A 15,438-nucleotide genomic window follows, 5' to 3' on the forward strand; every position below is an offset into this window, starting at 1 on the left:
TTGTCAGTTACATGTATTTGTAAATAATTTGACAACTGAGTTGATGGTTGGTTCACTGTATCTGAAGATGACTGAATTTCTGCTTATTGTTTATTGAATATACAGTGAAGCTAAGATGTCATAGGGAACCTTTTCCAAGGGCAGTGCTCATAGCTTGTGTATTTTTATGCTCAATTTGAAGAAAGGTACTAAAAATTTGGCAAATCTGACATTGGTTTGTATAGCTACTACCTCAAGGAAAACGTAGGCTTGTGGTAAGATAGTAGATTCTAGTGGTAAGCTTTTGCTCACCAAAAACATTAGAACATTCTTTTGTTGAATCTCCATTGAAAGCACATCCTTCTGCGTTTTGTAAGAATAACAGAAATCTGTCTGGTGATTAAAAGTGTTCGTAGATACGATTTGGCTCTTAACTGAGGTCAAACCACAGTACTTTCTATCTTTGTATGTAGTCTCAATGTACTGAAAATCTGGGCTGTTAAACTTGGGAATCATGTGATTGTCTAAATCCTTACTTCTCAGTCGTGATGTTCCAGAAAAACAAGGCAGAGGCAATGCAATCAGGCTTAGCAGTCCTGCTGCTTTTAACCATTTCTGAATTGCTGGTGGGGAAAGTAAGTCTTCTAGGAAAAGTCTTTACTTTTAAAAATTAGTTGAAGCTATTAAGCACCTTTTATCTGAGAACTGGCAACTAACTGCAAGTATTTATTAAGGAATTAGCTTTTTAGCAGACATAGGCCTATAGAAATACACAATGTGTCCTTTAATAATTATCGGAGGTTTGTAGTAACACTTCTGGTACCTTAAACAAATGTATATGCTCGTTTTTCACCTATCATGCATTTGAATTGGCAAGTCTGTTTCACAGAGAAAGCTATACCTTATTTTTATGGCAATTAGTATATCAATTTACTTCACGTTCTTGGAGTGCTTATTAATTTTAGCTCAAAATAGATCAAATGTACCACATGTGACTGCTGTATCATAATACTGCTTATCTATTTTTAAGTCTAAATGGACTCTGGGAAAGTACTTTGCAAACTTTGGCTTCTGTTGCAGAGCAGGTTTCCTATGTATTTCTGGGTAAAGTGCCTCCTAATGGGATTGTGTATTATCCGTTGGTCTTTCTGGCTACGTTTCAAGGCTTTTATGTTTATTAATCATAAAAAGCTGAAATAAAACTAGAGTGAATTGTGCAAATCCTCTTTAAAAATGAGAACGCCAGGGAGAGCCACTCTTCATTTCAGTCTTGAGAATGTTCTGATACTGTAAAGGAAAATGAGATGTGTGTTGTATGCTACAAGCTCAGAATTGCATTATGCTATTTTGTCATGTAAATGTTTTCTTGGTAGATGTAGATCAACATCAAATAAATAATTGTTGTTTCCCTTTGTGTAAAACTTTTGCGAAGTGTATTAAATGTCTCAAATATCTCTATGAAAAATAGATTGACCGATGGAGAGGAAAATCTTCACCCTTCTTACTCTGTAACCAGAGTCGGGGAAAAACAACTCAAAAGTTATGTGAAAGTTAGTATTTGTTTTATAATGGTCAATTGGAATTTCTTTTTTCTCTTTAGTATGCAAGTCCAATTGTACTATTAGGACTTTTCTAGCAGGATAGCACCTCACCAAATTATTGTCACAAAACTGAATAAAGGGATTTTAGCTTTTTCTAGGTTGAAGGCAGCTCTAAAGACAGATGAATCTGAGGAGACCAGATGAGGTGTTACTGGAATGGTTGGTTCCATGGTTGCATCTGAGTATGCAGTTGTTTTATACACTAATCATAGTTTGAGCAGCTTACCAGCATAAATCTGTGTAATTATCATTTGTAGTAATTCAGTCAGTCACAAAGACAAAAATGCCACCAACAGGCTGCACTGCAGAGAAGATACCAGCATTTAAAAAATATGAGAAAGTAGCACTAATGCTCCTTTCAATCCAAACTATCTCATCATTTGGGATCCAGGAGTGACAAACACAATCCTCAACTGACTGGGTATTTTCATTTCTCAGCTTATGTGCCAAATAGTATTCATGCTATGCAGGCTTTTATTCTGTGTGAAATCTCAGATACAGCTTGAGAGAGTGCACCTCAAGGTCAGAAAACATTTTTTAATGTCACCTAGAGGTCAACATGCTAGTGGTGTTGCGATCGGTTTTGTAACTTAAGTATCTCAACCAGTATCCTTAACATCACCAGGTAGAAATTAAGAAGGGCAGCAAAAAAGGCTTAAGAATGAGTGTTTGATGTGTGCCCAAGGTGCGTCTGTATTCATATCCTGAGCCAGTTGCTGCTAAGTCTGAAGTAACAAGAATATTGGAAATATTCAAGTGGGTGTTTTGTCTTTCATTTATGCACAGTTGGCAGTCAGTAACTAAATTTGGTTTATGAACTGGAATGAAAAGAGCTGAGATAATGAGATTGTATTGTGTCAGTCTTGGGCTACAGCCTTCTAAAATTATTGTCTAAGACAAAAGTACAGATGAATTGTATATAGGCATGGAGCATTTTAAGTTCAGGGACTGAAAAATTATGACAGGGATAGGTTGGGTATTTTTTCACCTTCTCCACGACCAGCGTAGGACAGACTTTTTACGTGTATGGAGGAGCTTTGGCTGCACTCTTGGACTTGTCTGTACAGCATCTTTTGCTTTTTGTCACATTCTGTTTTGGGGCTGGGTTTGTTTGGTTTGTTTTGTTGGTTGTTTTTTTGTTTGTGTTTGTTTGAAGCTGCAGTTGGTACTTGGTATCTTCTTCATTTTTTACTGTTCTGTTGCAAAATTTTCACCATGGCAGGGATATTCTGGTATACTCTAATACTGTACGTTCCCTCAGTTTGTATTGTGTTTGTTCCTGAGGTTGGCAGTTAATGACCCAGAATAGGAAAATACTTTTATTTGATGCTGTGTGTTAAGAGCTCACTGGTTACTTGTGAGCAGGGAGGACAGCACAGTTTTCTTTAACTTTCCTATTTCAGCCAGTTGCATCAGTAACTGATCTGTGTGTTACTAGTGTGTGTCTCGCTCTTACATTTTCATAAGACCTATTTCAGTGTTTTAATCAACACGTTATCTCGGGAGGCCCTGAATTTGGATCTATTTGGTTTAGGACAAAAAAAAACCCAGACCTTGCTGAATGTGGCTTTTATATTATTATTATTGTTGTTGTTTTTTTATTTTTTAACAACCGCGTTTGAATTTGAGAATGCCAATTTGAGCATATCAAACACCAAGTCATTTTTTATTTAAATGAAAGCAAGTGAAATGTATTTGAATTTTTTCCCTGCTTAAACCTTAATTTAATTTTTCAGGCCGCCAGCTATTTTAAATTTCAGTTATAAATTTATGAAAACAGAGAAATACATGGTAGAAATTTCAGCATGTTGAGCAGTCAGACTGCTCAACTGAAATGAAAAATATTTGAATATGTGGGGCAAAGTTCTGTCAAAGAGCAATTTGATTGCAAAGTGATGCTTTAGGGAGAGGAAGAGGGGACACGTGAGCCTGACCCCACTGTGCTCTGTGCAGGGTGTGACTGTGTGACCTCTCGTCTTTCCACAGGGGTGTGGCTGTCGTGTGGTTCTGCCCTCTTGTCTCTAGATGTGCATTCACTCCCTTGAGGGAATGAAACAAGCAAGTTAAATAAAAGCTGTCCAAATGACAAAAATACATTCCGGTTTTCAAAGGCAGTGCTTCACGTGTATTCGTATGTACTGTTGCTCATAACTTGGTGCTCAGAATCTTACACTGGAAATTACGAAGAGGTGTGATCTGTGTTGTTTGATAGCATTGAGAAGAATTTGTAGGCAAGGAAAAAATGTAAAGATTCACTCTGGGTTTGTTGCCTTGTTATTTTCATATCTGTTCTAGGTGTCTTCTAGCATCTTATCAGTACTGCTAGTGTTATGGGTTTGTTTGAAACTACTGAAAATAATCTTTTCTTATCTGTATTTGCTGAGCTGCTGGTTGCTTTAAGTAGAACAATATTTGTACTCAGGATATCAGCTTTTCTTGCCTTTTTCTTGGGGAGAATATGTAGGTATCTATTCTTTTCCTGGGGGGAAAGAAGAAAAACTTCTAATGTGAGTAGCTACCAGGCTGCAGATTTTCCAGTGACCTATAAAGCTCTGCAGTTCTAGTTGAAGCTCTTTTAATTAAAGAGTAAGATGAGCTTATTTTAGGTTGAACTTGTCTTTTCTGTGTAGGCTGGGTGGAGTGTTACGGAGTAACTTAAGTTACATGCAAGTGCATGCTTGTGCAGCAAGCATAAGAGAAGGTGGAATCATATTCAGTGCTCTGTGTTTTGTTTTGAAAAAATTGCCAAGTTTGCTTTGCTCATTAATCTGTTATTTCCCAGAATTAACTGTATACAATTTTAAATGTATGGTTTCAGGGAAGGATGGTAATGGACATTAATGATATGCTTTTGATAATGTTATTGAATCTGATCTATTAATTTAACTTTTCAGTTAAGAGAGTGGAATATGCTACTCAGTTCCCAGAGTTTGTGAGAGGTGTTATCCTCCATAAAGCTAGAAGATAAGATACCTTCAGAGCTTAAAAGCCACGTGGTATATCTTTATTGTTTTGGAACTTCAAAGGGGCTGACGCTGCGTATAGACTGGACTGAGGGCTGGTGTTGGGCATAGTTGAGTGTTACTGAAGCAGTCACAGTTAATGTAGTATGGACTACAATTATATTTATTTTGATGTTAATCAGCTCATGGTTGGAAGTCTTAATGAACGTTTACCTAAAAATAATAAGAAACTATAGTTAATCTACTAGTTCTGACGAGTGAATCTCCAGAACGATCAAAGGGACCAGTTTCTACGCTGTCAGCACAATCTGGATGTCTAATGAAGCTTCTAATATTTGTCTCATTTTAACTAAAGAAAGAAAGGAAATGTAAAAATCTCTGAAAAGTTCTGGAAGAAATTGTATTTGGTACACTGAAGTATTATTTTTACTTTCATGAATATAATAAGGGTTGCGTTTGAGGTAAGACTTACTTGAAAAGGTCATTCAAATGTATATTCCAAGCTGAGTAGAACTTAAGAGCACATTCAGCTTGAGGTCCCAAAGCCATTTGTCTTCAGAACTTGCACATATTTGACATTCTGTTTGCTCAGAAATTCCCTAGGAAATACACACAGATGCATTAGACAAGATATTAGCATTGTTAACCTTTCACAAATTTTCAGGAAAAGTAGGGACCAGCAGTGTTTCCAAAAGTTAAAATAATACATAATTTGCCTGATTAATCTGTTGATATTTTTCTTCTGAGAATGTTTTCTCTACAGAGGCAAATGGACAGAAGTGTGGAGGATGTGTTATTTACTTAAACACATAAGCAGTTCACTTCAGGATAATTATTCATTTCGGTTTTCGTTTCTGCATTATTTAAGTTTTGTTTCTTCTATCATAATAAGAAGGGTGAGAAAGAGGGCTCAGTAAGTGCAATTGCTCAGTAAATAACTCCATTACTTTGATAGTTCACTTAAATGAGTTACTGTATGGTAGTGTTCTTCCTCTGATTTTTACTGCCCAAGACTTAAGGAATGTGAGTCTTATTGTGAAAATAAATTTAAAAATGCATGCAATGTATTGCAACTAGTACTTCATTTGGCACTTTTCTTGAGTAGAGTTTAACTTGAGTGGAATTGGAAGAAAACCAGAAACTTCCCACATGCCATGTGACTCCCAGAAATAACCACTCTGTGTTGAGGTTGTTAGGAAGTGTTATGAGCAGCTGAGACTGCCTCTAGGTGAAACATGTTTGTTTTTCCAGGAGGAAGAAAAGTAGCCTCTGGCTAGTGAAAAAATTTTAGTTACCTTTTACTCAAAATAATACAAATAAGATGATAAATTCAAGATAGTAGGTCTTCCTGGTCTTCTAAATGAGAGGGATTTTGCTTCCCAGAAACTGAAGAGCCCTTGTGATGTTATTGTAAGATAGATCTTGCCTATTCAAAATAGGGATATACAAAACAGTATTTTTTGTTATTGTGGTGATGTGAGCAGCAGCATGGATAGGAAGGCTGTATCATTGCAAGGTTAAGAATAGCATACACAGTTATTAGCAGGAATCCCCCATGTTGCTGAAGGCCTGTTTAGGCGAATTCTTTGTTGCTTGTGTCAGAATGCAGTCCGCAGTTGAGGTGTGCGCTGAAGCTGTTGGTTATTTCAGGCATGCACATTTCTGCAGCTTCAGTCTTTTTGGCAGAGATCTTTCATTTAAGGATGAAAATACTTCAGCATCTATAATTTGCCACAATTAGCAAATTCTGACCCGTGTGTTTCCTGTGTTCGATCTGCGGTGTCTTTTTTTTTCTTATCAAGAGTTCTGTTGATCAGGAGAAAAAAAAAAAAAAAATGAAATGCCAGTGGCATTTTCTAAGAACAAATAGAATACTTGCTATTGACCAGTTACTGGATTTACTTGCTTTATTTTCATACGTAATCATAACTTAATAAGTTTATTTTGTAATTAATCTTTAGAAGGCCAGACCAAGGCTCTCAAAGATTTTTGTCTTAGAATTGTTAGGTCTTGGATCTATCACAAATAGTTTCTCATCATCTAGGTCTCTTGGCTTTTGAGACTAGGATGAGAATGGGGTTAAAATTGTGCAAAATTTGAGATTACTTCTATTGCTGTAAGCATAATATTTCTATAAATATCAAGAATAGAAACTAGTGGGGAAAAAAGTCATAGAGTGAGCTTTATAGCTAATATTACTCAATATCAAGTAGATTGGATCTATGCCATGAAAAATTCTTTACCTTTAGGAGAGTTCCCAGCTTAGAGGGCAAAGGGAAGGATAACTGCAGGGTCAAATTTTGCTGGAATATTAGCTTGGGTAATTCTTTGAATAACAGATGTAGAAAAGTCGTACGTTTCCTTTTTAGTAGAACATTGAGTTGTGTCGATAGTGTGAGATGTGCTACTGCAAGAAGCTGTTCTTACTGGCGTATCGCAGCATGAGATTAAGTGATTTGCAGGATGCATTCTTAATTATTGCTTGCTCTTTTTTTCTTAAAGATAAATACAATTGCTGTGTATTCCTGTATCTAATTTTACAAGAGAATAAAAATATAATTGCAAGGCTGTGGCTTCTCAAGGATACTGTTTTAAGGAAGTTTATTTTACCTTCTGTCAGATCAGCTGAAATGCAGTATAGGTTGCTTGATTTTGGGGAAGAGAATTACAAGTAATGGTGCATTTTATTCATATTCACTTCTAAAGATTTTTTTCCAAATTCTGTGTTGTTTTATGAATTCTTAATTATTATTCTTGAAATTTTATTATGTACTCTAAATTTTCTGTAAAGAACAAGCAAAACAGCATCTTGACAAACCTTCAGAAAGAAACAGGTATACATTTTATCATATAAAATTTCCATCTTGAACAGTGCCTTTTGCCTTCCTGTGCTTTAAACAGGTTTTTGTTTCATTTTTTCTTTCATTCTTAGTAAGTATAAAAGTGAAAGGTCACCAGGCTGTTTCTCCTACCAGCAGTTACATCTTACAATAAAAAGTTACCTCAATTTCAAGATACTTGTTTAAAATTCAGTTCTTTTGACCGTTGTTACAGAAAGGATAGTGATTACTGAGAAATAAAATGCCTATTTTCTGACTGGTAGCCGGAACGTTTTGTGAACATCAACAGAGAATGTTTCTTTATAATTAATTATTTTTGGGTGGTAATTGATTTCTGTTGTATTCAAATACAGATGCTATTTAGGGCTATATTTAGACTACTAATAAATAGATTCACCTTTCATAAAACCAATTAGTTATAAATTATGATTTATAAATGAATATGTGTCACAGTTGGAACAAAATATCTGCGTGCTTTTTTGCTGCCTCACTAATAAACGTAGCCTGTAGTTAGTTGATGGTGAGGATTATATTTACCTTCTCAAAAATCAGTTGTTTAATTGTTTATACAACACCCGAATGATTGAGTACTTCTAAAATTTATTGCTTAGTAACCCAATTTCGATTCTTTACACTTGGTTTGATTCTACTTCAGCAAAGAACATTTGATTCTGCACTTAAATGCAGACATGCATGAAATTTCGCAAGCCCAGTTATTAGTAATTTAAATATACAGAGAAATCCTGGTCTCTGAGCTATATTTGTTATGTCTGTGTGTTAATGCATGTTCTCGCAACTAGGATTCTACTGTATTAACACAATAATGCGTTGAGAACATTTAACAATCTTTGATATATCTTCTTGCACGTTCTGTGGCCTCTTACATAGTGTCCAGCAGCATCCCCTCTACTTATAGGGACTGTAATGCTGGTTGTTCAATTCAGCTGATGTGGAGGTTAGTGGTAGAGGTATACTGGTTCAGTATTTCTCCTCTCCTGTAGAATATCTGACATAGAGCAAGCTAGTGGGAGAGGAGGAGCCAGAATGCTATGCAGTGGTGTCTGCAGGATAGCTGCTAGGCAGAGGAATACAGTTTCTAATACAAGTAGAGGTGTTTGTCTCTCCACATAATGTGTCAAAATGTTTTGTATTTTAGACCATGCTTTATGAAGGCCACCACTGTGTTCTGATTTGCATTTGGTACTCTTTTACTTTATGCAAAAGTGTTTTTCCTCCTGATTAAGTAACTGTAAGTACTTAGCTCGAAATGGAATCTCTGGGGTTCTTTGTTGGTTTGTTTTGTTTTCCTTTAGAGAATGATCTAAAATGCAGATAAACTTCCTGAAAGAGATATTAAAATAATTGTAGTTCCTCTAGTACAGTAGAAGAAAGGGATAATGGTTAGAGTACAGTATATGATTAGTAGAGTGTAGTTGTTATCATGTCAAGAATTTTAATCTACAAGACATTAGCCCTGGTAAGCATGTTACTACTGTCCCTTCTCTCTGTTTCTTCCAGTGCCCCACACCATGAGCTCGAAACATAACCCTCCCTAGATCTCTCAGGTTTAATCATTAGTTGTTACCTATAGCACTCTTTACACTCTTGACTGAAGCACATAATTTTTAATTTGTCCTGAACAGGAGACTTCAAACACGAGTGTATATCTTGGGTTGCAAAGAAGTGGCTAACTCTAGGCTTCTAGAGCTGTTTCTGGTTGTTTGAGAGGCTGATGTTTAAAACTGTTGTTTCAAATTGAGATCCCTCAGAATTGAGTCAATAAGTTTTTCCTTCAACTTATTCAAATGTGTAGTAAAATGTCCACATTTTTAGTCTTTCTTCTAATTCAGGAACTTTATTTTACTAATAAGCCGGCATAAGATTTCTTGTACTTACATAGAAGCAAATATGTCAAAGATGAAACAAAGATTACTGAAGTTCTATTTCAAAGTTGTTGTGTAATTTTTATTCATATTCTGAAACTGCCTAGCAATGTGGCTGCTACTGATGGGTGCAGACCACAAGCACCAATGACCACATCATCTCAAAGGAAGCTGTCGTGAGAGCAAGGAGCCATGTTAGAAAGGGAGGAATATGATGCCCTTTGTCACTCATGGCCATCTGTTTCAGCAAATTGGTCAGTTTTGTGGAAGATTTGACTTGTGATGAGAGAGTTCTGTCCTCTACTTAAAGAGGACTAGATTGGGAATTATGACTACAAGGTATTTGACTTCAAAATGCCACAGATATGTGCTGGTAAAAAGGAGGAAGCTTGATCTGCTGCTACGGTATATACAAGAGGAAAATTCTGTTGACCTGGATGATGAATTTGTCAAATTTTGATGAGAAAACTGACAGAGGGACAATTTGTATCTTACCTATAAAAATAAGATGTTAAACACAGGTAGTGTTTGACTTCTTTTTTTTCTTTTTCCTTCTCTTTGCGTTTAGTTTGTTGTTTGTTGTTCTTCTTCCTTTTGTATTGTCATGGAAAAAGAGAAAATGATACTGGTTGTCCATGTAACCCTTAATTTATGCTTCCTAGTGAAAGTAAAAGATGTCTGCTGCAATTAAGTTTGTGTACAGTAGATGCCAGTAGAGATCTACTGAGTCAAAATAGAAATATGACCAGCATTTCCATAGCAACAACTTCCTCTTGACAGTCCTATTTATAGAAGTGCTGCAGTCCCAGCTTTGATCCTGCTTACAGAGGGACTTTCTAATAGGGGGTTAATTATTTTTTTTTTTTAGAAAAAATGTGCATGTGAACCTACATTAAGACTGCATGGGTGAATTTTCAGGTTTGTTCAACAGTTATCAGTTGTGTTTATTTTGCTGATACACATTTTGAAAAATCTCTGTTTCAAAGTGGAAAGCCATTAAATCTGTGAGATATTAGCAAATAGTGCACTTCCTTTCATGCATTTAAAAAGAAATGCAAGCTAGTGACATAGCACTGGATGTACAGTGAAAATCAAACTACATCTGCTTTTTCAGGAAGCCTTTATTCTGCCTCTTTTCTACACATAATTCTTTTTTAAAAGATGAATGCCTGGCAGGAGCTAGTATGAATTGCATTTAATAGCACAATTTCTGATAAAATTCTTGTAATTTTTAGCTACTGAATGACTACTTTTGTACTTTGTTTTATTTCCTTTTCTTTTAAGCTTTATATAACATCTGGAAAAAGATCATATGTATTTCCTCATGCTGATGCCACAAAACACTCCAGTTTCTTTCTTTACTACATGTCCTTTAACTAATTGTATAGCTATTCAATAAATATAAAATCCTGTATTTTGAAGTTCAAAATAAGACAATGAAATATTTTATCTTTTTAAAATATGTTGGTTCTATCAACTTAATGTATAGATCAGTGGGAGAGATACAAGAGATACAAGATTCAGCAAAATCCACAAGTGGAGGAGCCCTCACTAACTGCTCATTCTTGTTAATAATAAAGTTGGACTTTGAGTGGTAGAAGTAACTGATGCGTAAAGTGAAAGATATACTTTATCAAGCAAACTGTTTTGTAAGCAAATAAATAAACTGTCCTTAACATCTAGAGGAAAAAAGTCAGTACTATTCATTAATGAGGTTTCTTTAAGTTATTTTTCCATAATTATGAATGAACTAAATATGTCACAATATGTCTTTTTTACTTGTGGATGAAGGCCAGTGCTGAAAAGAAGAGTGATAAATTTTACATGATATTTTCTTAAGAAGTAGTAGAGCATGCTTAAACAGGCAAGTGGACTAAGTTTTGTAGATAACCAGGAAAACATTAAATTGCAGTATTAGAATTAAGACCTGAATATTAGTTGCAAGTGATCTGAAATTTCTTTACGTAATAGACCTGTCTTTCATGCCCTTGTCAGGGTCGCTGTCTTAAAAATTCCTATGTGTTTTTGATTCTAAGATATTCATAATCGGCAACGATGGGAACGTGTTCCAGTTCTGATACAGTGTGAGGGAGTTTCAGTTCTGTGGCATTGGTTCTCAGGACTAAAATAGAGACATCTTGAAGGCTTTAGTTGTGCTATAATGTTTAATATTATTCCATTTTGTGCTACCTTGAAGTTCAGACATTTCACAGTAACTTTACTTGGGGAACATATTAAACATTTTTTTAATTATAATGTGTTTTTCTGTATTCAATTAAAGCCAGAATGTACATATAGTGGTGTTACTCCTCCATTTCTAAGTTCTTGGAGGAAAGAAGGGTGCTCTTCCTTAACAGTTAACTTTAAGGCTTGATTGGTAGAGTGGATTGGCTTCCTAGAAACTGAGGAATGATATGGTATCAGAGATTATTAAAAAGAAATAGTCCATCTAGTTACATTATTGTAGACTCATTTTCAGTGAGAATCTGGAAGTCTGGCTGGATTTTACTGCTGCACTCTTTTACCTCTGGCTGAAATATGTACTCTGGGGATCACCTGCTGGGAAGCACACACTGGCTTTATGGGTTAGCCATCAGGAAAAGTGTAAATGATTATGTTGTGTTTTTCACATTACAGCACTGCAGTCCCAATCTGTTTCTATGACCACTCTTGTGTTGGGAGGGTACCTTGAGAAGTTTTATTGAAACATTTATCATAGTACCATAATTTACACACATAACGTTTTTATTTTTAGCTGAATCTTTCTTAAAAAACATGTTTCAAAATATTGCCAAGATGTAGCGGCTAGAGAGAAGTGAAAATACCATTTCTGCTGTTCTTAATATGTCAGCATTAATTTTGGCTGCAAGGAGAAGTGAGATTTTAAAATTCTGGCAAATCCAGGTTTTCTCTTAGGTATCTTTTAATAATCCTTTGTTGATAACCTGTTTCACCTAAACCAGCTCACTACTGTGTCTCAGAGGATTGTGATTTCTGTTGTTTTTGGTCTCTCATTCAGATTCCCAGGTTAGCCATTTGGGGGCATTCAAAACGCTGAACTTCAGCGGGCAGAGATGCTCTCAGGCAGCTCTTGCATATCTTCATTTGATGTGACATATGTATTGTATTTGATGTGACATGTGTATTGTGTGACATACATAATGTGAAGTGATGTGAATTTTCTAAGTTACCTTTTCTGTGATCAGGGAAACTACTGTGTGAAAGATACAGCTACAGCACTATGAAAAAAAGGCACACAACCAGGAGAGATGAAAAAGACAAAATGAACACACCTCCATGACAGGTGGCTTGATTTACTGAAGAAAATAGGAAAGGTGAGAGAAATTAAGAAGTCTCTTGGAAAGATCCCCTGGATATGCAGAGACTTGCTGTGAGCTTCTTGGGGAGCATGGCTGGACATTTCCACGGGGGCTCTTTTCAGCCCTAGAACAGAATCACAGAATGGCCAGGGTTGGAAGGGACCTCAGGAACCATGAATCGCCAACCCCCCTGCCACATGCAGGGCCACCAACCTCCCCATTTAATACTAGACCAGGCTGCCCAGGGCCCCATCCAATCTGGCCTTGAGCACCTCCAGGAATGGGGCATCCACAACCGCTCTGGGCAACCTGTTCCAGTACCTCACCACTCTCTCTGTAAAGAATTTTCCCCTGACATCCCTCCCTCAACTTAAAACCATTTCCCCTTGTCCTACAGTTATCAACCCTTTCAAAGAGTTGATTCCCCTCCTCTTTATAGGCTCCCTTTAAGTATTGAAAGGCTCCAATGAAGTCACCCCGCAGCCTTCTTTTCTCCAGGCTGAGCAAGCCCAGCTCCTTCAGCCTGTCTTCACAGGGGAGGTGCTCCAGTCCCCTGATCATCTTTGTGGCCCTCCTCTGGACTCTCTCCAACAACTCCCTGTCTTTTTTGTACTGGGGGCTCTGGACCTGGACGCAGTATTCGAGATGGAGCCTCACAAGAGCAGAGTAGAGGGGGTCAATCACTTCCCTGTCCCTGCTGGTCACCCCTCTTTTGATGGAGCCTGGGATACCATTTGCCTTCTGAACCACAACGGCACACTGCTGGCTTATGTTCAGCTTTTCATCTATCAAGATCCCCAGGACCTTCTCCGCAGGGCTGCTCTCAAGGACTGCTCCTTCCAGTCTGTATGAATGCCTGGGATTCCTCTGGCCCAAGTGCAAAACTCTGCACTTCAGAACATTCACCAGGAGGGTGAACACAGGCGTGTTGATATAAATATTTCTTAGAGTAATGCTATGCCAGCTTTTATCACTACTTGCACTATTATATGTCATTCTGCCTATTTGTGCCCTCAGTGGGGCGGACTAATCCCCCTGGTCATTGCTAATTCTTTTTTTCTGGTAGTTTAGCCTGGAGCCTGGGAAGCATTGTGAAAATTGGTGCTGATCCTGAGACAAAACAGGGAAAAGCCAGGAGAGCTTAAGGAAGACAAGGACCTGTGGTGGCCTAGGGTCCAGTGGAAGTTGCAGCACCAGGATAATTTTTATCACTGTTATAAATGGCTTTGTTGTCCTATCCGAAAACATGAGCTGTTATGAAATAGTTATGTAATGTTCAAGTATGGGTATCAGCTGATACTTGAAAACTATTTAGCGAGAAATATGGTGGTGAAAAATAAGAGAGATATTGTCAGCACATGTTATCTATAAGAGAGGAGACATTGTGAAAAGCTACTTCAATCTTACTTAAGAATAGTCCTAAAATTTTAAGAAACCACATCCTATCTGTTCTGAAGATATACTGGGAAACCTGCCCAATGTGTATTTCCATTTTCACAAACACAAATATTTAGTATTAGTCATTGTAAGTGTACAAAATTACATAATTTAAATATTAATATAACATGTCATGCCACTTTCAATTTATCTCCCCGCTGTTCTGAGCCAATAAGAATGATGCTCTCTAGTCTTACTCTACAGTTGAAAATATTCAGATTTCTTGTGTATGAAAAATCCTCCATATGTAATGTCACAAGATATGCACTTCAACATTAGTAATGCAAGGAGGCAGTGGCTATGACTTTGGTACTCCTTCCAGCTGCTTTCAGGGCTGGGAGAGAGAATGAGCTAGTAGGTAAGGGCCTGTCAATGTGATGTGTTCTGGTAGTTTATTACTAAAAAAGTTTAAGTAATTTGGTTAATTTTTGGAGTAGGTAGTGCCCCATATGGGCAAATATCACAGAATTATAGGGGTTGAAAGGGTAACTGTAGGGGAACTCTAGAGATCATCAAGACCAGCTTCCATGCTAATGCATACTTGTTTATATGTTACAATAGAATTCAATTTCAAAATTATTTTGGTCTAAGTAGAGAGAGAGATTTTCAATGATAATAATTTCTTCAATAGATCTTGCAAGGCAACCCCCTTGCTTAGAAAATTAGCTGAAAACTTCAGATTGTTAGTGGTTAGATTACGGGTGGTTGTGTTTGCAGTACTGGTGCTAGTACTCCATCTTCCTAAATGGGAAGGACTGCAGAATAGTCACTTTTTTCAGGCGTGGCTGTGGTAAGTTAAAATATATATACATATCTAGCTTCTGATCTTTGCTTCTAAGCAAGTTGTTTATGGTATTTTTGTATAAAATACTTTGTAGTGTGAAATAGGTGATGTGTTAAAAAGTAATGCAAAGAAGCTACAGCAGTTGTTGCTGGTGTTTTCTTACAGAAATTCTTTTTAATTATCAGGAGAAGAGGCATTTTAACAGTATAAAACACTACATGATAGAGCTTTTCTTAACAGGAAGTAGAACAGAGCAGTGGTTAGAAAACACTGCATACAGGAAGTTAGACACATGCGTAGCTCTTAGTGCTTGTGACTCGTCCTTTCAGATATTTTCTGTGTTGACTTTCTGAAAATTGCCAGTGTGCATAGATGGCAGCTCAGAAGGAGGTACCTTGTGCCCAGTGCACGGGGACAGCCACCGCGCTGCAGAGACTGGAAGGTTTCGCTAACCGCCTTTTCCATAGGCATTCCAAGGGCAGTGCGCATGAACTGAGAGTGGCTCTGGAAAATGAGAGCCATCACTTCTCTGAACTTGCTGTCCTATGGGACAAATCAAGTAAGTAGGACTTCTTTTGTGTTGTTTATTTTACAGATTTTCTCTTTTTAGGGTGCAAGGCAGTTGAAGAAC

General features: G+C 37.0%; 1 protein-coding gene across 2 annotated transcripts in view; it reads left to right on the top strand.

Moving 5' to 3' along the window:
• PRKACB (protein kinase cAMP-activated catalytic subunit beta) overlaps positions 1-15,438 on the top strand; it is a gene marked incomplete at both ends in the record, with an annotated part of 64,798 nt that overhangs the window by 17,781 nt on the left and 31,579 nt on the right. The window contains one exon of one of the 2 annotated variants that reach the window (XM_079536436.1): positions 15,180-15,366. The exons of the other annotated variant lie outside the window; for it this stretch is intronic. Within the exon in view, the coding sequence (XP_079392562.1) occupies positions 15,180-15,366 (187 nt within the window). Of the gene's footprint in view, positions 1-15,179; positions 15,367-15,438 lie in introns of those variants that run through there. 2 annotated transcript variants of the gene reach the window in all.

Source organism: Tetrao urogallus, assembly GCF_951394365.1.
Source record: "Tetrao urogallus genome assembly, chromosome: 5".
NCBI lineage: Eukaryota > Metazoa > Chordata > Aves > Galliformes > Phasianidae > Tetrao > Tetrao urogallus.